Source organism: Centroberyx affinis, unplaced genomic scaffold (assembly GCF_046629955.1).
Source record: "Centroberyx affinis isolate AG114_WGS23_722 - 3 ecotype Tasmania unplaced genomic scaffold, CSIRO-AGI_Caff_v1 ptg001127l_1, whole genome shotgun sequence".
In the NCBI taxonomy this organism is placed as follows: domain Eukaryota; kingdom Metazoa; phylum Chordata; class Actinopteri; order Beryciformes; family Berycidae; genus Centroberyx; species Centroberyx affinis.
In genome coordinates, this window is record NW_027279666.1 from 56582 (window position 1) to 79351 (window position 22770).

Sequence of the window (22770 nt, forward strand, 5' to 3'; positions counted from 1 at the left end):
CCTAACAAAAACCCATTTTAACATTCCTATAATAAGCCTATAGGGACTTATAGCGTGTCTCTGTTACTCAATATAGAGTTTATAGTGACCTTATAGTACTTTATGGTATTTTTATCCACTGTGTTATCACTATATCATTTTCCTATAGGGATTTCCTCTTGTTTTGCTGTGATATTTGTTTAGTATCCTTGTAAAATATATTATAGGACTACTGTAGTTCATTTTTAAACGGGTTGTCATCACTATGAAACTCTCAGGATTAGATCTCACTTCATCCTGGCCGGTTATGGTGATGAATCCTTAGGAAAGTTGATTACACACCAATACAAAGAATACCTTGGTTACTTCTCTTGTGAAAAATCACTATAACATTCCTATAATATTCCTATGGGGATGTTCAGTGTGTCTGTGGTACTCACAATGTGTGTGTTAGTGACCTTGTTGTACTTTATAGTATACATATGGCATATTTTATCCCAACGCAATAATATTCCTATCATATTCCAAAGGTGGATTTATAGTTTTGCTGTGATCTGTATAGGATTACTGTAGTTCCTTAAAGGTTATGGCTGACCCCAAAAAGTCCCCAAAACATTCCAAGACTTCTTATGGAAATACAGTGAAGTCAAACTACTGTGGGTCCCTCTCCATATCTAAAAGTGACATACTTTCCATTGACTCCATGTTAGGTAAGTTCATCATGCCCACTAGTACTGGGTAGACTGGTGGTGCAGTACACAAAGACAAGCCAATGATGGAGACAAACTGAAAGCCTGACTGGTGATGCTGTAGTCTCTGATGAGGCACTGACACTTACTGGCTGATCGGTGTAACTACACTGTGGCTGAATGAGGAAAAGCACTGGCTCCATCTATCAGAAAGACAAAGAGTAATTTCCCTCTGGATGGCGTCAAAAACTGAAATTAGCTGAGGTTGGCTCTCATTTATAAAACTCTGCCCAAAGCAAATTTAAATCTAAAGCCTCATTACCTCTCGCATCTCCAAAAAATGCAGCAACCAGCTCCTTTGGGGTCATTAGAATTAGAATCACTTTATTCACCAAGTACAGTAAATGTACACCAATATGATCTTATACACAATGCAATGGGGCAGTACAGATGTGATAGTATATGTATGAAAAGGAACTGTGGTAGGTGCTATAATACATTTTAGAAGGATATTATATCTCCAGAGGAATAAGAATATTACAGTGATACCATAATACCAGCAAGTAGCCTATAATAAGGTCACAATAAACTCACTATTGAGTACTACACCCACACTATAATTCCCTGTGGGAATATTAGTTATAGTTGTATATCTTCAGTATATTCAATTTCTATGTGAATTCAAAATTATTATAGCAATTCCAATCAGAGCTAAACGAAATACACAGGGATACACAGGTTACTTATAGGTGATTATTAAAACTTGTAATAGATAGGCATCTTCAGGGAAAACTATAGATTGTGATGGAGTGGCTGTAGCCATGGAAACAAAGTGAAGTGACATAGAACTCAACCTTGGCAACCTGTAATCTGTAGTGTGCGAGTCGGTCACGTGACCGTTCATCATACATCCGCCAAGTTTGAGTTTCTAGCGTCAACAAACAGACAGCGGTTAGCTGGAGCTGCATCAAGCTTCAGTATGATGTCTTCAGATACCGACGTGGACGATACAGTCGAGAAGCTTAAGCGAAAATATTTGGAGAGGAGGAAACAGGTTCGATTTTAACGTTACCTTAAATAGTGTTAAACGTTTCTATTCAGCTCGCCTGGTAAAACTGCAATGCTAACCTATGTTGGAGCAACGAGTTTGCTAACTAGGTTAGCGAAATTAACATGTCTGTCCATCCCTATGTGGTCCAGCCATGTGATTGTTAACTTAACTATCATTGAGTTAGCCAACTTTAACAAGCGAGTTATTGAAATTAACTTCAACTGACGCTTCTGTTACGTTGCTATGCTTTCTGGCTGGCACTAACGAACGGAGAGAGCTTCACGCCGAACTTCCTTCAAAACTCCTGCAGTTTCATTTAGCCTTGCTTGTTAAAAAGGTTCACACTACTTATAATATGACTGAAGACATTTTACAAATCGTTAGGTTCATCAGGTACTCTTCATTCGGCATGCATTCAATACAGCAAGCAGCACTCCATGTACAATGCCAAGATTTTGAATTGGTTCACTCACTGCTCACTACCGCCCTCCAGTGTATTTTAGTAGAAGACCTCCAACATCAAAACGGTGATAAAAGTTATGTGGCATGTCATTTAAATAAATTATGTTTGTTGTATGGAGGAATGCTGAATTGAAGAGTGGACCCTAACAATTAGTAAAAGGGTTAATGTGTTCTACTATCGTAGGTGTTAATTGTTCGCCAACAGGCAGGGCAACATTACAGTTTTTTCTGATTGCTTAGGCACTATCTTTGAAACTATAGGCTATTTTTTGCAAAACTCTACACACTAACCACAAAACCTTACACCAAACCAGCAAAACATTATACATATCTTGCAAAAGCAAATAATTCATGCAAAACTCTTTTAACAAATTGTGTTTTTGCATCAATACAGTACACACAAACCATCATTTGAATAAGCACACAAAGCACCAACTACGCACTGATAGTATAAATGAAAAACACTTGTGGCTTTTGCTTTTTCTGTGTGCAGGGCATAGCAGTTTGCACTAAAGTTTTGTCATACATGTAATAAACACACATACACACAGGTATTTAAATGTGTAAAGTATGGATGTGTATTATAGTGCTCAAGCTCTGATTTGTAAGTGAACTCATTATCTAAAAGTGTTTTCACATGTGTCAATATGGAAAGGCAATTGGCAAAATAGTGTAGCAATGTAGAGACCAATGTTTACGGTTTTGCTAGAAGTGTGCTATTAAATTGAAAACTGAGTCTAAGGCAGTGAGTTGTGTTTGCGGTTGTGCAAAAACTGTTATAAAATTACAAACTGAGTGTAAAGCAGAGACCGTGCATTCAGTTTGGCTCACTTGGTAAATGCATTGGCTACAAGTGTTAATGGTTTCAGAGATAGTGCTTCAAGAATCACTGTTGGTGTTTAAGCATTCAGAAAAAACTGTAATTTGTCCTTAAAGATTTTTGACTACAGTTTTTTGTGATGTTCTCTCCAGACAAGAACATAATCTGTATAAGAGAGAATGGCACATACAGTACCAGGGCTAGCTGTCACTCCTTCGCTAAAAGAATGTCTGTTTTCTAGTTGCCACCTTCAGAGGATACCTTGGGTACCGGTCATACACATACTGGTGGTGAGTTGCTTTACAGTTTTAGGGAGTCCCCGACAAAATGCACAGTCATTTAAATTCACTATTATTTCACTCCCTAGAAATCAGCACAGTGGGAGAATGTCTTAAGATGCCTATTTTGATCATAGCTTTGACTCTCTCCACTGTTACCAAGTTTTATATATAACAACAAAATCTTCTCAGGGTCTGGGGTCTAATACTGATCTATTTGGCAGTCGTTGACATGAAGAAAATTGAGGCGTGCTGTCCGTAGTTTACTGTATGCGTACTGTTTCAGAAGCAGTACGAAGGCCCTTGCTGGCTGCCAGGTCCGAATGGCCGAGCAATGAGATGAAAGGCTACAACAAAGCTTTACATGAGCTGTTCAAAGCTATCACCAACCCTCCTGACCGGTAAGTCTCATGACGTAGCTTCTATAAAAAAATAATTTCATGTGTGTGTGACGAGCATTATGCAGTGAGCCAAACATGATGTTGTCTTTTTCAGGTTAGGCAGCGATTGTAGTCTGCGTGGCAGCGATGAGGACCTGAGTGGGGACTGCGCAGCCGCTCCCCTGCAGGACTCTCAGGTGCTCTTTACAGAAACAGGTATGTGTGTTTGATCCAGTTAACCCATAAAATGCTCTATCCTAATGGCATGAATGCGGAGTGCACTGTGATGGTCTTTTTGTAATAGTTTCAGTTAAAGATTACAATCCAAACTTCCTATTGACTATAGGAAAGTCCAATTTATGAATGTCCCAAGGCCTGATCTTAAGTGGACAGCACTATATTTTTTGGGTACATTACTGTCTTTCAAATGTAATTGTATTAGGTTTACATGTAAATACTGAAAATGTACAATGTGCCTATGATTAACCTTGTAAAATGTGATTATTGTATGTCTCTTGAGGATTGTAGCCCTGTAATTTTGTCCATTGATGGATCAGGAATTCTTAACATTTACCAAAGCTAATGTTACCCATGCATGACGACAATAATAAACTAATCATATTCCTATTTTCCAGATTGCCTTTATCATGTAGCCCATGTGTCAATATTGAATTGTATAGAGGCAGCTGAAGTCAACATTGTGTCCATTATTATTCTCATACCGCCACTTCTAAATTATGATACCAAAGCTTGAAAGAAAAACAACAAACAACTTACATGGATTTCATAAAGCAATAGATCCCTGTGGTTGTAGTTTACACCAAGCCCCATCTGTGGGGATCTGTGCTAAATTAGAAGCCTACACATCTTTTCAAACTTTATTTGTATTTATTGCAAATAAATGGGGTCTGAAATGACAGTCCATTAAATCTGAGGTTTTCACTTTCACAATAGTAACCAGGAAATCAAGGCAAAAACATAAAAGACCACACATCCAGACTTACTGCTGTTGTCAAAGCAAAATATGCTTTTCCTAAGTATTGATTGAAGGGTGTGCACACACAACCAAGGTGTTTTAGTTTTCCATTTTTTATACATTGTCAGATTCACACCTCCATTCAGAGATTAGAATCCCTGGCGACTTAGACCACTACCAACTGTGTGTAACAAGAAAAAAAGATATAGCGCTACTGTTATCCCGATGATTCCTGACTTCTCAGACCCCCTGTGCTAGAAGTGGCTAATGAGCTATCCTCGGGCTTTACCTCTGTCATATTTGTCCAGATGTGACCTTGCCCTCCTGTCTGGATGGCACCCTGGGGTCCCGGGACACTGAGGCCCACAGGGAGTTGTGGAGGGGTCACCAGCTCTCCAACTCGTGCCACTCCTCGCCCTCAGTGATAGAAAAAGTTTACCAGGAGATGATGACTATCTACGAACAACTAAAGGTGAGGCAGCAGGACCATGTATGTATTTACACCATGTATGTAATGTGTGTGAAATAACAGCAGTTGAACATACTGAGACAAAGGAAAAATGTATGGAAAAACATGAAAAATATTGCTGTTGTTGGGTTAAAACCTTGCATCTCAGAAAATGTTATGTTATCAGGAACTGAGAAAAACAAAAACACAAACAGATGGAAAAATATGAAGAGAAAATCTGGAAATTTACAGCATGCATACAGGAATGTGCGTAGGTTTGGATTAGCAGATATACAGAAGCCCATACATATTTACAGAAAGTGTGAAGACTTGTTTTGCAAAACCTGTTCACTGTATAGAATATATTGAGTTTACAGCTGTAGATAACTTATACAGGAGGTGCAGATTTGTATGTGTGTGTTTATCAAAAACTCCAAATGGAGAAACCACATGAACAGAAAAAGTGACAATGTGCAAGGTTGCCTGTTGTCATCATTGGAGAATATTTATGGATAGAGGGGGCGTATGTATAGAAATGTGTCTATTATGCAGCAATTCATATGCAGAGAATGTTACAACACAAGGGTGTGTGTGTGTGTGTGTGTGTGTGTGTGTGTGTGTGTGTGTGTGTGTGTGTGTGTGTATGCGTACGCAGGCAGAGCGTTTAGGCCAGCAGCAGTGGGAGAAGGAGCTGCAGGAGCGAGAGAGCAGGCTGGAGCAGCAGGAGGCGGCTCTGGGCAGGCTGACTGGGCTGGAGGAGCTGCTGCACACTCGCATAGTGGCTGCAGAGGAGGTCAGACACACATACTGGTTCATCTGGTCACATTCAACACTGGGAATGGTGGGAAACTCATTTGCTGCTTGTTCCCTTGCAGTTCCCTTGAAACTGTAGTTAGCACAAAGGAGAGGAGGTTAATCTCTAACAAGGGGAATGCCATGCAGAGTGAGGCAGGTTTCACTGAAGGTTTTACAGACTGAAGCTGTGGAGTCAAATCCTCCCTCACCACACTGGAATGATTTCATTGGTCAGACATCTGATATACAAATAATAATAGAAACATATTGACTAGCAGTGATCAGAGAGGAACCTCCATCATATCAGAGTTGGACGACACTGACTCGCCGATATTAGATTTTTAATAAAAGGCCAAGATCAGCAAACTCAAATCCATGGAACCTTAACTCTGACACCTGTTGATGTTCAAGTATTGATTGTGTGGTTGCAATACTAATTGTGTGTGTCTGTGTCACCAGAAACACAAACAGGAGGTGATCCAGTTGCAGGACCTGCTCAAAGAGCGGAGCAAGGAGAACAGGAGGCTCAAGTCCAGCTTTGACACTATCAAGGAGCTGAACGACAGCATGAAGAAACAGGTTCGCAAACACACACACACACACACACACACCATAATTGTCTCTGTTTCCAATTAGTTAAGGTTGTTAAATGGTTAACTAATGGCTACTACATTACCTTCATACCTCCAGGGTGTCTGCAGGTCTTGAGCAAGTCTTAAAATGTATTAAATCATATTATCTAAACACAAGGCAGTTAAATATAGCATTTTAAGTCTTAAATTCAGTTTAAGAGATATAAAAAATGTTGTGGCATCTGATTTATTTTCTTTGAGAAATCAGCCCAGTGAGGCACACCCATATTCAGATTTTTCAAGTCTACACATTCGTTAAAAAGTTCAGATGGGTCTGAACATTCAGTGTTTTTTTTGTTTTTTTTAATTCATCAAGTTTGAAAGTCTCATCCAAAATGGAGACTGTGACTAGTAAGCCTGTCATTCAGACACTTTGCCACCAACCAGCCAATGTTTGATCAGTATATTGTTTTTAAAAATAAAAAATGACCCATCCAATCTTGAATACTTCATGGCTAAATGAGTAAAAGGCTTAGACACAGCATTTAGTACTTTGACCACAGGAGGGCGCTCTGACATAAGCCTGTTCAGATGTCAAATAATACAATGTTGAGGTACAATAAGGGTCTGCACTTTGTATTCTGAGTATAACTGTCTGCTGGGAACTTCGTTGAGTGAAGCCCTCAGCACTACAGAAACACACACAAAAAATGTTCAACTGTGCAAACGCAAACTTATTTTCAGGTTTTTATTTATGAAGTTAAACAATATGAGGAATGCTTTTCTAGACTCTTTTCTCACATGGTGAGCTGACTGTCCATGTTTTTAAATCTACAGATGAATGAGATCAGTGAGCAGAATAAGAAGTTGGAGAGCCAGTCCAAGAGGGTGCAGGCTCGACTTGACAACCTGCAGGTAACAACACATAAGCCTATGCATAAACAGTCACTGGTTTGTTTTAATACCTACAGACAGTTTACATTTAACGGTTTAGAGGGATGTTGGACAGGTGTTTGCTGTTTTCCATTGTATTTTCCCTAAAATCACCACTTAACAACTTGCATTTCATAATGTATTTTAGCAGAGGTTCCCTGCTTATATACTATTTAGTAGCGATAAACTGATATATCAGTTTGCTAATATTGGCCTTTTACTAAAAATTGGATATCAGCCAGTCACTGTCATCCACCTATGATATGATGGATATGATGCAGTTTGTTTAATTACCTATTAATTGTAGAACTGATCAATACTATACTCTTTGTCTATGCGAAGACCTTAACCTGAGTGGATTCTAATGTGACAAGTGTGACAAGTTTGCATGAATATGTTCTTCTATTATTATTGTCCTTAGTTTCAGTGGAGAATTTTAGTGTCCCATGATGCTGTATTCTACCCTGACAAGAAAAAATGTTCTAGCGGAAACACTGAATCCTTGTAATTTTGGGAAAATTCTTTGCATGAAAATGGTTCATAGATTTTAGATGTTATGCTATCGGCAGCCTCAATCCAAAAGTATCTGTATCTGCCTTCATAAACCCAGATGAAAGCCTTGTGTTTATTTGACAGGTGATTGTACTTTATTTTTGCAGAGAAAATATGAGCTCAGCACGGCATTGAGAGGCCGTCAGAATGTGTGTGTTAAGAACACAGAGTGCATGAGGCCGTCCAAACCTGAGAAAACTGCTGCCGCTGGAAAACCCAGCAACAAGGTACTCCCAAAAGCCCTGCTGGAGAGGGAAACGCACATATACTGTTTGTGTGTGTGTGTGTGTGTGTGTGTGTGTGTGTGTGTGTGTGTGTATGTGTTGTGTGTTTGTGGTTGACTATTATTCTAATCAGCGGGATTTGCTCTAATTAGGGCTACATGGCCTCATTTATTCTTAATGTGTTTGTTGAGAAAACGCTGCACACATCATTTAGCCTGGCCCCAAACACTCATACACACACACACACACATACACAAACACATATTCACACATACCCAGGCTGGAAACATTAGTACAACACTCACTCTCCACAAACCACACACTCTCTGCCAGCTGACATGATAAATCCTAGTTTGTGATTCTGTTGTTGTTATCATTATTGCTGTCGTTGGTGTTGTTGATGATGATGAATTGTGATTATGCGAAGCTCGGTGGCTACAGTAGTCATTTCTGTGTGATTTTTGAGATTTTTCGAACCTTTATTTATTCAGAGAAAGTTGAGTGAGCTGCATGCTCTTTTCCCTGCTTCACATTCACACAGTTATATACACATCGATACCCGTTAGCTGCCCAGTACAACCACAGTCTTTTGCTGTCGGCTACTGGGAGCTGCCCAGTACACCTACAGTCTTCTGGCTTCTGTCTTCTGGCTACTGAACAGTTAGGGGCTTAGTGCCTTGCTCAAGGGCACATCAACAGTAGCTTGAAGCAGAGTTTGTATATGTGAATGTAAAGATTGGATTTTGTGAGATCACATCGCTGTAGGTCCACATTTGGCCTTAAAATAGCTGGTAAGTGTCTCCTGTGGCTGAATTTATTTAAAGGTCAAATTTACATGTTTATAAATCCAGCCACATCTCTTTACATCTACATGTCTTCACATTGCTTGGATGCTCATTGTGACTGGATTGTGTCCATAACAAGTAGAAATCCTATCACAATGCGAGCCTGCCCATTTCCATATCTGGTTTTACAGATGGGATAGCAGTGTGAGGAAAATCCGTTTTTGAATGCGTCTAGATCTTTCAATACAATATGTCACCCCTCTCCACTCAGGGCAGCTCAAGTCCCGCCCCCCTAAAGCTCCTGGCCCTGCTGTTGGACTGGGTGCTTGATGGACAGAGGTTCTCACCAGCAGCAGGGAACAAAGGGAACGATGTAGGCCAGTGTCTGCCTCCGGAGGTCTTGCTCAACGAGAGATGCCTCAAGGTGGCTTGTTCTGGGGTTTGGATTTTTACTTTGATTCTGTTTTAACTCCTGTTTGGTGTCCTGACCACAACAACATGATGGATGGATGGATGGATGGATGGATAGACAGATTAAAATGCATTAATGAAGTTAGATTAAGATCAAAGTCACAAAAAATGAACTGTTATTGTACTTGCTTCCTCAGGCATTGCCATTATTAGCAGATCAGCTTCATCAGACTCCTTCGTCAGAACCCGACCTCCTCCTCAACCTCCTACGCCTCATCCACTGGGCTTTGAGACACATGGACAGCAGCACACAGGTAAAGATTAGATTAGATGATACCCGTGGGGAAATTGGGCCATTGCCTCAGCAAGTAGTTACAGGATACATCAAAGAAAATATGATATCAATAAGAATACAGCAAATGGGGTTATATAAATACACTCAACTGGCAATTCCAACACTCTGACATATTAAGTGGAAATGTATTAATGAAAAGGTGCCAAAAAAGTATGGATTCCAGTATTAAGCAGCAGTAGCAGCAGAACTTAGTAAGACATACAGACAATGTGAAGTTTGTGCATTATAAAAAAGTAAAGAAAAACAATAAATGTGCAGTATATAACAATGATATGATTGTGAGAGCATGATAAAAGGCAATATGTGAAAGATTACAGCTTTAAAAAGTGGGGCAATATAAACTGCTACAGTCATACAGCACAAAACAAACACACCCCAACACAAACTGTTGTAATCTTCACTGCCACTGTGTGAAAATCTCATATCCCTTTATTTGTCTTTTCTCTTGTTATTGGAATTACAACTTAAAATTTTACTGCTGAGCTGTTAATAGAGGCAGTTGCATCTAACAGTGGGAGACAAAAAATCTAGCAACCACAGCTGGTGCCATCTTGGAAGTCCATTGGAGAATTGGCCATGCACAAGTGATAGCTAAATATATAACAACCAGGCTAGAAAAAGAGAGATATCAGAAAAAAATAGTTGTGATGTGAGTTTAGGTCAGTTCAGTAATGTTCTAAGTAGGAGTGAATGGTCTGATAAGGTAGATTGTTTTTCCAAATGTAGGTTACAGTGACACATTAAACTGTCTTGTCTTTAGCCCTAGTGCTGCAAAACATTACAAGCTGTAACTTGAGAAAAGTCAACTTGGTTAACCTGTGTTTTTGGCTGTGTTAGCTCATGAACTAGCCAGCAAAATAATTTAGCGTAGCAACTGATGTTAATGTTAACTTCTAGCCACTACTAGCTACTAGCCACATACTGTTAGTTGCTGTGCAAATAAGATATGTTAACAAGACAGTGATGGTTAGCTGACCAGGTACTATAGTTGTCTATAGCTAACAAGCTGACATTATTTAAACACAAAATCACTCCGATGTTTCCGTGGCGAAATGTTCAGTTCCCAGTCAAAAACAGCACAGAAATTATCCATGTCTACTCCACACTGTTGAGATGGCTGAGTAGTAAGTTTAGACATGCAATCAGTTGTTCACAGCTGTTATTGCCCAATAGCTGTCGACCTCCAGCATGGTTGCCAGAGGGTGCATATGCATCTGTTGGATAATCAGCCAGTTTTTCCTGCATCCCTGAACAATTAACTTTTTGCATATACATGGTTTTCATCTGACAGCAGCATCCTGCCTCTTTTGTGATTTATCTGGGCCGTGCAACAAATGACAACACGGAGGTACGGGACGACACTCTACAAAAAAATGCTGCAACATTAAATATTCATGCAGTGGCCTGCACCTGCTTCTGTTGTTGCTTTATCTCTTTTACCCTGCAAGAGATGGATGACTGTGCAGGTAGACAGCTGCCGGGTCACTATCACTGCAGCAGCACGAAACACACACAGCACACACACTCTCCTCAACACACAGCTACACATCAGAAACGTACACATCCACTTTAAGCAGGACATATCCACTCTATTGCTACATCTCCCCTCACAGCAAGATGGCCTTTCATGTGTGGAAGTCCTGCCATGTTTCATTTTGTGTTCAGACGGAAAGTATTGTTATCTGTAGTTCCCTGCCTGTCTGCCTATCTGTTGGACAGAGTCTAGACATCAGAGCAGGCTGTCTCTGCTTTTATGGCTTTGATAAGGAGGGTGTGTGTTGCCTTTGTAACTGACTGACACAGGTTCAAGTCCCAGTTGATACTGTCTTGCTCTCATGATGTGTGTGTGTGTGTGTGTGTGTGTGTGTGTGAGTAAGTACCCAGAGACTACTAAAGAATCAAGTTCAGGCATAACAAAACTTTTGGTCACATGGTTGTGAGTGTGAGTGCATGAGTGTGTGTTTGAGAATATTGCATCTACTACTATTGGCAGTTCATCATAACTGGCTATGTAGCCTAAATAGTTACCTACTATAGCCTAAATAGTTACCTACTAGCCACAACTTATGGTGAAGCCTAAATGCCAGCTCCCAGCCCCCCATCTCCAGCCCTTAGCCCATAGATTCAGCCACTAACACCTAGTCCACATCTCCTAGCTCACATCTTCTAGTCCCTAGTCCCCAGCCTCTAATCTCCAGCCCACATCTCCTAGCCCCTAGTCCCCAGCCTCTAGCTTCACCTCCTAGTGCCCAGCCCTAGTCTCCAGCCCAGGAACCTCCAGGCTCCAGCCTCTAGCTTCAGCTCCTAGTGCCTAGTGCCTCTAGTTCCATGAGGCCCCAGCCCCTGGTCTCCAGCCCAGCGCTCCTAGCACCTAGTCCCTAGCCTCGAGCTCCAGGCTCTAGCCCCTAGATCCTTAGACCCCAGCCCCTAGTCTCCAGCCCAGCGCTCCTAGCCCCCATCCCTCATCCCCCATCCCTGTTGCTCCAGTCCTCTCCTGCAGTCCTGCTGCAGGGAGCTTGGCCCCTCCATGTTTGTTTGTCAGGCCATGTCATATCGGCTCGCTGACACGCTTGATGTTCAACTGGAATCACATGCTCCCTTATTGCTGCAACATGTGTTCACTTTTAAAAGACGAAAAACCACCAGCACAAGGCCAGAACGCATAAACGGAGTGAGATAAATCCAAAGTCTGGGGTCCCTATGGAGCCGGTGGAGACTTTGGAGAGAGGGAATGGCAGACAGAGAGAGGGAGATAGTGAGTTAGAAAAGCCACAATCTCTGCATGGCTTTGGAAACAGATAAATCTCCCATAGTAGCTGCAGTTCACTGCGCTGATTTATAGGCTCCTTTATTTATTTGGAGAGGTTGGAGAAGGACCCAGCAGATAAAAGCCTTCTAGAAGACTAAAACATCAACTTGTGGTATTTTGTACACTGGTATTTGATGAAGATCATTGTAGGCATATCACTCTTATTTTTGACAGTTATATAACAATAGTAACTCAGTGCAGGCACAGTTATGTATTTTATGCCATGACCATTTTGTGTGTGTGTTTGTGTGTGTGTGTGTGTGTGTGTGTTGTGCTTGTGTACAGCATGTAGCGTTGTCCTCCACCCTTAGGCGTATAGGAGAGGAGGTATCCAAGTCCCCAGCCCAGTCAACGGTCTCTGAGTGTGAAGATCCAGACCCTCTACCCAAGTCTTGGGCTGAATGTGGGGGTGGACCCCCTAGGAGCTGGCCTCTTTACCGGAGCCCCTGTCCTCATACCCGCATCCTCTCCACCCTCATCATCCTCCGCACCGTCACACAAGGTATTAATAGTGCAAGCATACACACACACATGCATACTTGATCTTAGGTATTCTAGTAGGGAAGTGCAAACAGATGCATTTCTAAATTGGTGATATAGGATACTAAGGTTAGAATGATAAATCAAATTTTTCATGAAGCAGCAACCAAACCACCAGCACAACTTGTGGAACTGAAGTGAAATAGCTTTCTGGTTAATGAGCCACTTACTGGTATTTTGACTAGTTAACCAGAAAGGAATTTTGACAAAATTGAAAGCAATACTGTTATCAGAAAGCAACTAACCAGCTGTTAGTGGCAAACCAAAGGTGAATTTTGAGCAGGTATGCACCGTTTAGTTGGCCACCGTTTATGATCGGCTGCTAAACATTCTAAATAGGTCATCATGATTGGCCGATCACTGTTTCAACTGCCTGATCAAACCAAAAAAAAAAAGTTTCAAAGCAGTCAAATGTATGCCATAAAAAGTATGAGCAAATTTGTGGCAGTCAGCAGAGCGTTCTTAGCGTAGGCATGTCGTCCATCTGGCATTGACAGTTGATTTCTGACGTTGTGGTTTGAATTTCACAACCTATGATCAGAGATTAGAACCAGTTTAATGTATTGGACAGAAGGTAGAGCCGATGCTGCTGCAGTGAAAAACCTTCCATGCGCTACCAGTGGCAGTAGGTGAGGAAGCACCTCAGTCATCTATGTTTGGATAAAACCTAGGATTTATTTACACATGGATAGGCCAGCTACAGTATACCATGCAGCCATAAGAACAATCTGTTAAACACAGCTAGAATTTTACTATTTATGCTTGCTGTGCACTTTTACATGATGCTCCGTTGGTAGTAGAAAGTCTGGGTAAAATGCATCATTTCAATCAGTACTGGGACAATCACACTGTTAAAAAATTGGCAATCGCAATCGGTCGAAATCGAAAACCCAGTTTGCACTGTATGCATGCAATGGAAACTGCATATATTCATACTTCCATGTCACTACTAATCTAGTCTGATAAATAGGGGTTTTCAAACTGCAAAACAGGTTCAAACAAAGCTGAAATGTACTTGTATTGCACTGACCTGGCCTGTGTACCCTGTCCGTCATAGTTGATGGAGTAGTGCTGGACAGGGAAGACCTGAACAGGGTTTAGTCAGCTTATCAGAGCCAGCACAGGTTTTTTGAAACAAATATGTGAAAAGGGCACAGAGCTTTTAGCTGGATCCAAGTTTCGTTCACTAGCCCTATACACTGTAAATCCTAATGCAGTCGGTGGGTGTAGCCTACATATCCTGACATATCCTATGAGGCTTTCCACTGATAAACGGCCTTAAATCTGCCCATCTACCCTCGAGGGCTCTCTCAGTATGTCTCTATATAAACTCTCTTCTGTCAGTCCCTTGCCAGGTTGGCTCACTCACCTTCTATGGATTGACGTGAAACTGGATTGAGCATAATGGAGAGATGTTTCTTCCCCCTTACATTCGCGGGGATTCTATACATAATGTACCATTTTGAGACAGAACTAACCAGACTGACTCCAACGCAAGAAAAGAAAGCTTTTATCCCACGTCAGGTTAAATAAAAACAGTCCATCTGGGCATTTGATAAGCAGTTTCTCAGAAGTTGTAGCGGAGATGATCACAGACAAAAGTTTTGAATCCGACAGGCAAAATGGGTTTTGGAGCAGATTGCATGGTTGAGAGTGGACTGGAGAAGAATGGCAGGTTTTATGGCCAAAGTAGAGTGGAAGAGTCACTGTGAGAAGGAGGGGAACAGAGGAGAAGGGTATAGTGGTTTGAGAGGAGGTAGAGGGGTAACTGAATAGATCAGGGTGAGGTGGAAAGATGAGAGTTGAAAATGAAATTGAACTAACTAAAACAGCTCAGTCAATATTGTAATCGCTTAGCCAGTAGTGACTGTGGAATCAATAACGATATTCTTTTCTCTTTTTTTCTCTTTTTTTCTCTAGTCAGTAAGGACCCACTGCCTTTTACTAAAACAAATGTAGAAACTCACCTAATGCAGACATACAGTTGTCAGGGGAGTTCTGTTGTCTTGTCATTTCTTTTCTTTTTTTAAATCATTTGACCCTTCCTTATATAGATTTTAAGCCTTCAAATCTCACTAGCTAGAGAGAAACCTACCGGCCGCTCCAGAGCAGAAGTACGTCTGACGCATCACAGAGAATTACAATGTGAAACAGACCTCTGAGTGCCGTTCTTTTTTGCTTTTTTGTTCTCCCACCAAAATATCTATCCAATAAGTCCGCTTGATATTCGGCAATGTGAAACGAACCAGACCTATACAATGTAACAATCTAGCGAACTCTGTTTCTGACTTTAAAGGACTATTCCAATGTGAGAATGCTTGAGAATCTGAGAATGCTCAACTTGAAGCAACCGAAATCTGTTCAAATGTGTGTGTGTGTGTGTGTGTTTGTTCGATCTCTCCTGTCTGTAGCTGATGTGCTGGCCCAGGCGATGGACAGCCTCCGCAGCGAGCTGATGTGTGAGGAGAGCCGAGGCCTGTTCATCCACTACGGAGGAGTGTGTGTGTTGCTGTCGACGCTTCGGGCCGGCCGTGGAGGGCTACACACACCCATAGACATTCTGATGCAGCTCACCGAACAATCCCGTAAGTAGGAATCAGACACACTATAAAGCTCATCAAGCTTGTGTAATTATGAACCTGTGCTGTGTCACACACCTTGAAAGTGTGAATACACACATCAAAGAAAGTATGAATCTATGTTTGTTTTTGTTTTTTTATTGTCCAGTTGACTTATTGGTAAATCTCTCCCCATTTCCATGCTGAATGCCACCAACCAGTCTTCACATAGAGGGTCCATGTTGCACTTCTGAAGGGGAAGGGAAGAGGAGATGCAGTCGCCAATTTTAGAGGTGTAACGGAAAAGTAGTATAGTATAAAAAGTAGTGTAATGAATTGCTGCTCCCATGGATTAATAACTTAAGTCATGTTATTTCTTTTGAAATTAGTCACGACTCAAATACTATTTACCTTTTTTTTGGTTACTGAGCCCAGCACTGCCTGAGAGGCTAGTGAACTTTTTGAAAATAAACGTGCGTGGATAAAAGTACAATCTTGTCCAGAAAATCGAACTGCTGTGAAACGAATGCACATGTTGCGATAAATCGCCAGCCTGCTGAGCCAGCTCACTGGCAAACTGCTAGACTTTATTTTAAAACTACAATTCACTTTGCCTGGAAAGTCTTTGCTGCTTGACGTAGCCCTGAAAGCTGCTGCGACGACTCTCCTAGCCTCGATTTATAGGCTGTCTTTACTATCACTATTTACCGTGATTTATACCAGCGCCTCCCGCCACATGACTCCTATGAAATCCACATGTGAGTAGTAACGGCTTGTCAAAGCTAGTATCAATCATCGGGGGCCGGGCGGGCGGCTGAGGGTGAACGTTAGCTGCGGTCAGAACGGCGGACTTGGAAGTTGCGGTAAAAAAAAACAAAAAAAAACTCGCACCTCCATCGCCCCCTCTTGATCTTTAATAGGAAGCCAAAAGACGCGCTGGAGATGGACGAGGGGGAGAGAATAGCTGCAGCCTGTTCCCACGGAAGGCCGAGGCGATGGGCAAGGTTATGAGCCGTATCATTTAAGGCTTACCGTGCGCCGATACACAGCAGAGCCATATGCCAGAGGCGGCGGGGGTTTGTATGTGTTTCTAGGGGACTATTTGTCTAGTTAGGCTGGCTGATTACTGTGTTTTACAGGGCAGTAATGAGGGGAGACGGGAAAAGGGGTGAGGAGGGGGAAGAGGAGGAGGAGGAGGAGGAGGGAGGTTCACACCTGAAGGTCACCAATAAAAAAAAAAACTGGTTGTACACAACGCTCACACGCTCATACTGTCCACACTCATACTGTAATAACTAGGCTGCATGGATAATGTACAGTCACATGTCATACCAGTTATAACACACATTGCGCACGCCACATTCATGGGTAATGTTTAGTCACACATATGCAGTTGGCTGCCTATACACACACTCACACACACACACTCACACACACACACACACACACACACACATACACGTTCTCCCTCAGCAGCAGTATGTTTTACTGGCCCTGACCACTGTCTGGTGTACAGTGGGTCTGTTAACTACCAAACTCCCTCATATATATTCAACTTCCAAGGTCACATATGGACCTACTTGCTGTCTGAATGTATATTTGTGTGCCGGTGTGTGTGCCTCTTTCCATCCCCACCCTGTGTAAGTCCCATTCAAGGGACTAAGCCCCATGTGGCCCAGACTGAGGTGTGTGCATTTTTTGGGGGGGGGTCACTGTAAAGAACCCCCGTAAATCACTGCGGACGAGGACCGCTCACCCCTGCTCCCGACCGTTTGAAGTGTCCCGGACCTACATACTCCTGTACCTACAGAACCTCCAGGAAACAGATGTGTGTCCATCTGTGTTTGTCTAGCCACATATGTGTAAAATCTAGCACACATAAAAAGGATGATAAGTACCCATCAGATCACAGGCCAGTGGTGCTGAAACCTCTTTTTGGCTCCAGGTTAAATTTTTCCTTTAACAGCCTGAGGGAAGATTTCTGTGAGGCAGGTAAGGTGTAAATGGGGACCAGTCGCAAGCAAAGTTATGCCAGTAATGTTCATGGAGTTACGTCAAAAATGACAGGACATAGCCCACTGGTGCCATAGCCTCCCATGGCCATGGTGTTTTGAAAGGATTCCCATGCAGGTCTGTCAAAGTAGGGGAAATTAATTTGAAAAATTGGTGAAAATCTGCAAAAGTAAGGAAAAGCATTGTTATGGTCTGGTACACATATGACTGCAGAGTTTTTGCGTCACTACACTATTAGTTCTAGTGAAGGATAATGTTCAGCTGTAGAGTGACATGGCCTAGTCGACAGTCACAGTAGGCATATTGAATGCCGACCAAAATGTCAAATCCAGTCAAGGAGTTGATGCTGGAATTTTGAAATGAAAAATATAGAAAATATGTAGGAACTATGTTTTAAGAAACAAGCTAAAAAAGGTTTGATAAATCCCTCTTCTTTTAGTGTGTCTCCCTAATGATGATTTGTAGCCAGTTCAATCCCACAAAACTGAGATTTGAAATATCGCAAGCATACATTACATAGATTGGAAAGCAAATCTGAGTATATGTCAGGTACAAACAAAAAACAGGTCAAAACCTACTCTTGCCACTGTTGTAATCTTTCACATTCTATGCCTTTTAGTTTTTCTGACAGTTTAATCAATATATGTGGACATAAAACAAATCACCAAAAGGTGTCCTTTGCATTTCATTGTGTTGCTATGCCACTGTAGCTGGGTTTGCATTCAAGTATGATCTAGCAAATAAGCAGAGCTGAATGAAAACAGCTAAATCTGTCATTCTTCAGTCATTTTTCTGTTTTTTTTGCGACGTCAAAAGTTTGTGTAACATTCATTTGACAGTTGGGTGGAAACAAAGCATGCCATCCATTCATTGTCAATGGAGCAGCTCTAGGATTTTTCATTTAGTGGCATCACCAAGAAGTCTTGCATCTCTAGTTTCTGAGTTTGGGAGACTCTTGTCCGTATTCACAGAAATATGAGGACGTGTTCAAGATCATGGCAATAACTTAAATAGTGTGAAAATGTGTGAAACGTGAAAATGAGTGACCACACTATTGTATCCTATCTTAACCTATCTCATATTATCCTGAGCTACCTTTCCTATTTAGTCTCATCTTATCCTAACCTAACCTATACTATCCTGTTCTTTCCTGCCCTGTCTTATCCGATGATTAATGCCAGCAGAACCACTGTGCCAGTCAGAAAGCCTGTGTTGCTCAGATTGTATTCCCTCACCCTAATGCTAACCATGGTTTAAGAGTTAATTTTGAAGGAGTCATTTTAGCAGGAATGTGACTTTAGCAGAAACAAATGTTTGTCTTAACTAGGAACCGACTCATTTTGGGACTTCAGAAGGTCCACATTTTCTTTTATTGACTAAAAAAGTATGCGGCTCCCATCTGTGTGGATCGATGCTTTACTCTTTTCTCCGTTTCATCTCCCTGTGTGTTGTGCGTTTGTTTGTGTGTGATATCATAGTTTGATGTAGAGAAGGCCAGAGTTAACAGTGACAGTATGGAAGCTCATTCAAATGGAATCATCACAGAATCACTTTGACCAGCATCTGTGTCCCTGTTCCACTGGGATCCTTCTGTGTGTGTGTGTGTGTGTGTGTGTGTGTGTGTGTGTGTGTGTGTTCATTTAGTTTTCATTCCTATGCAAATCTGAAGAATGGAACATGAAGCAATGAAGCAATTTCCAGCTCTTGAAATTTAATTTTAAAAAAAAAAAATGGAAGAGTATGTTTCTTTGGTGGGGCGTCCGATACACGTTATCTCAAATTTTATGTTGGAGACCCCCTGTTCTTTCACATTTTATGCCATTTGTTACAGTGAAGGATAGTGTTCAGCTATAGAGTGATATGGTCTAGTTGACGGCCATATTGCAATGGCACTATCAGCAGACAACATATTGAATTTCCAGTTGAAAATCCAGTTAAGAAATAGTATGGAATAAGTATGGCATTTTTAAATAGAAAATGTAATGAAATGGCACCCTGTTCATTAGAAGAATTTTTGATACTATCCTATTGGTGTGTGTGTGTGCGTGCGTGTGTGTGTGTGTGTGTTGGCATGTAGGCTTCCTAACTCCCTTCCTGGAAGCATGTAGCTGTGAGGAGTTTTTCCGCACAGCCTCCCAGCTCCTGAAAAACCCTCGGCTGGAGCTCCCATCGCTGGAGAAGCTCTCCATCCTCCTCCAGAAACTCTCCAGCATCAGGTAGACACACACACACACACACACACACACACAAATAATATGCAAGGATCAAGATAATATCTCTTGACAAATGTGACATTTGCTAATTGACTGCTTGCCCGCATATACTATGTACATGTATGCATATGCTTGTGCACTCACATACTTCATTTCTGTCATGTGTCCATGGAGGCTGATCATATTCTGAGAAACCTGAATCCAAATATAAACTCGGCATAGAGTGTTGGAGAGAGGAGAAAAAATAGTCACAATCAATCTGTTAATGATGTTTGACTCCTCTTCCTGTGGCTGGGGGCACACAACACGACTTTTGGGCCAATTATAGCCACAATTTTGCATCGCGACTGACTTGCAAGATCAGACTGAGTCTGCGCTAGTTTGTGGCGGTCGTATAGATGATATAGTGTGTGTGCGTGTGGGTGTGTGTGTGTGTGTGTGGGGGGGGGGGGGGTTGTTCAGGTCCAGTCAGGACATCGCCATTTTAAAAAAATTTGTGTTGTACAGCTTGAATCAGGACAAGTCTCGACACTCTCCTGTAGTGTGAGCTGGTCAAACACTCAAATCTCACAAAGCAAGTTCAACATAGTCAGGGTATCCTGGTGACAGCTGGCTTCACAAATCCTATATAAATAAACAAATAAACTAGACTTTGAATAATTGTGCAGTTATGCGAGCATTATGCTGCTGACAATTTCAACAACATTAAGTAGACTATAGAAGCGGGAAGTTTGGAGAAAAATGGATTGCTAACAATTTAGGGAACAATTGTTTCCCAAATCCCACTGGCCATCAAGTGTGTGTTTCCCACATCCAACTGGTTCTCAAGTGTGTGTTCCCCAAATCTGACTGGTCATCAACTATGTGTGTCCCCCAAATCCAACTTGTCAAGTTTGTGTGTGTTCTCAAAATTCACCTGGTCATCAAGTGTTTGTTCCACTACGACCAAGATGAAAAAGAAAATAATTTGTGAATTCCAGTCGTTAAGTGTGTGATGTCTAATCTTTTCACCTTCACTTTTGGTCTGTTTGGTCAAGCCTAAGGCAACTGGTTCTACTGGTGCAGTATAATGTAGTGCACTGGTCTAGTATTAGAAAAGCATTTAAGTGTGAATGACACATGGGAGTATATTTCTAATCTAATGTCCTTGGACTAACAGGTCGTTTTGTTGTATTCTGTCATTTTGTTCAGGAAGAACCGTCGTCTGTTTGATACCTCCTCCCTCCACCTGCAGATACAGGAGCTTCAACACAAAACCAACCACACACACACCTTCCTCTGCCTCAACCTCAGGTCCATCCTGCTCAACCTCAAATGACACACACTTTTCTCTGCCTCAGCCTCATGATGGCTTCAAGATCCCCTCGAAAGCTCTGAATTTTGACGTTGGAAGTTTTAAAAATACAGCTTGTCACGTACTTGAATGCTTCTGGTGTGACGTTTAATGGAAAATTCCCACTTTCCCAGCCCTTTTTTCCACATTGTTGGGTTCATGTGTGCTCGACTCGTTAATTACCATATTTCCGACAGCACTTTAAGTCAGCAGCTCCATCCTGCTCAACCTCAACTAACACATGCAGGCACACGCTTTATTTATACAATCATATGTATTTTTTGTTTTTTTTTAGTTCTTTCATCTGTCAAAAGTACTTTTTTAACGTCACGTATGTTTTGCACTTTGTTACCCGTCTGTTTTTATGTTCCTCAGCGCTAATCTGATGTCTTGTCTCTCCCTGTGATGAAAAACCTGTTATGAAATGAGTCTCATGTTTGCCAATGGCCTTAATGGGTGTCTCATGTGCAAAGAGGAAGAGAGAATTTCACTGTGAAGCTTTTTAACGGCAATAAACAAAAAAGAACTGAAGGACATTCAGATTGGACCGCGTACGAGTTGTTGAAATCCATATGTTTTGTATAAACTTGTCGTATTTGTTTGTTCCAAAAGCATTGAGTGGGTGGATGGGAGTAATGGTCTCAGCATGGGGCACGCTGGTGGTGCCGGTTGATGGAGGAGATTAACAGGACTGGAACCGTCATAGCTGATTTTGAATACTTGAATACAAAACCACTGGGAAGCGCTTTGACTGATTTGAACTTGCGAGGGACGCATCCGCTTTTTGAGGTCTATCGAGCATCTGGAAACATAAATCCACCGCATTTCAATTAGTTCATGAAGCTGCATTCAGATTAAGGTTTATTGATACGGGCTTTTATTAAACATCGGATGTCGCCCACTCAGTATGATGAATATAATGCAGCTTGTTTGATTTCATATTCGTTGTAGAATTGATCAGTATTACACTGGTTGTCTATGGGAAGCCCTTAACCTGAATTGATTCTAATACAACATTTTGATCATATTCCAGATGCATCAATAAGTTTTATATTCTTCTTATTATTATCTTGGGTCTGAGTTTTATTCGCCCATACATTCTAGTGTCTAAATGCTGTTTACGGGGATTTTCCACCCTGCCAAGAATATAATTCTGGGGGAAACACTAACTAATTACAACAAATTTAATTTAATTTAATCGTTTTGTAATTTTTTGCATGAACATTATTAATTTTAAAGATTTTAATGATAAAATATCGACAGCTGCTGCCCAAAAATATTAGCATCGGCCTTCAAAAACCTGTATAGGTCGAACTCTAATTCAGATGTTTCACAATGTCTTCTGGCTCTGTCACTTCAAGCCAGAGGAGATGTGATTAATGGCATCACACCAGTCAAGAAACATAATCATCATCCATCCCGTCATCCATCTCTTCTGCCTCGCAGCACATCGGCACTCATCTCTCAATAGACGACAAATTGATTGATTGATAAATGGAGCTTAACGTGAAGCCGCCCCATCACTTTCTGCTTCAGTCAACTCATCATTTGCTTTGGCGAGGCTGTAATTTGGAGCTGTGGAGCGCAGCGATAA

The 22770-nt window shown here is 41.4% G+C and overlaps 1 protein-coding gene across 1 annotated transcript; it reads left to right on the plus strand.

Annotated features, from left to right (window-relative positions):
• Positions 1–1606: 1606 nt before the first annotated feature.
• LOC139647860 (coiled-coil domain-containing protein 138-like) lies at positions 1607–21728 on the plus strand. The gene is made up of 15 exons (XM_071523852.1): positions 1607–1722; positions 3243–3291; positions 3566–3680; positions 3775–3875; positions 4944–5107; positions 5739–5876; positions 6338–6457; positions 7288–7365; positions 8043–8162; positions 9216–9368; positions 9553–9669; positions 12805–13021; positions 15471–15644; positions 19708–19846; positions 21035–21728. The coding sequence occupies exons 1-15, from the start codon at positions 1648–1650 to the stop codon at positions 21159–21161; spliced, it is 1887 nt and encodes a 628-aa protein (XP_071379953.1). The 5' UTR covers positions 1607–1647; the 3' UTR covers positions 21162–21728.
• Positions 21729–22770: the final 1042 nt, after the last annotated feature.

Coding starts and splice junctions, on each gene's coding strand:
- LOC139647860 (XM_071523852.1), top strand. CDS start 1,648: ATGATGTCTTCAGATACCGACGTGGACGATACAGTCGAGAAGCTTAAG. Junction 3,876..4,943: donor GGTGCTCTTTACAGAAACAG/GTATGTGTGTTT, acceptor ATATTTGTCCAG/ATGTGACCTTGCCCTCCTGT. Junction 5,877..6,337: donor GCATAGTGGCTGCAGAGGAG/GTCAGACACACA, acceptor CTGTGTCACCAG/AAACACAAACAGGAGGTGAT.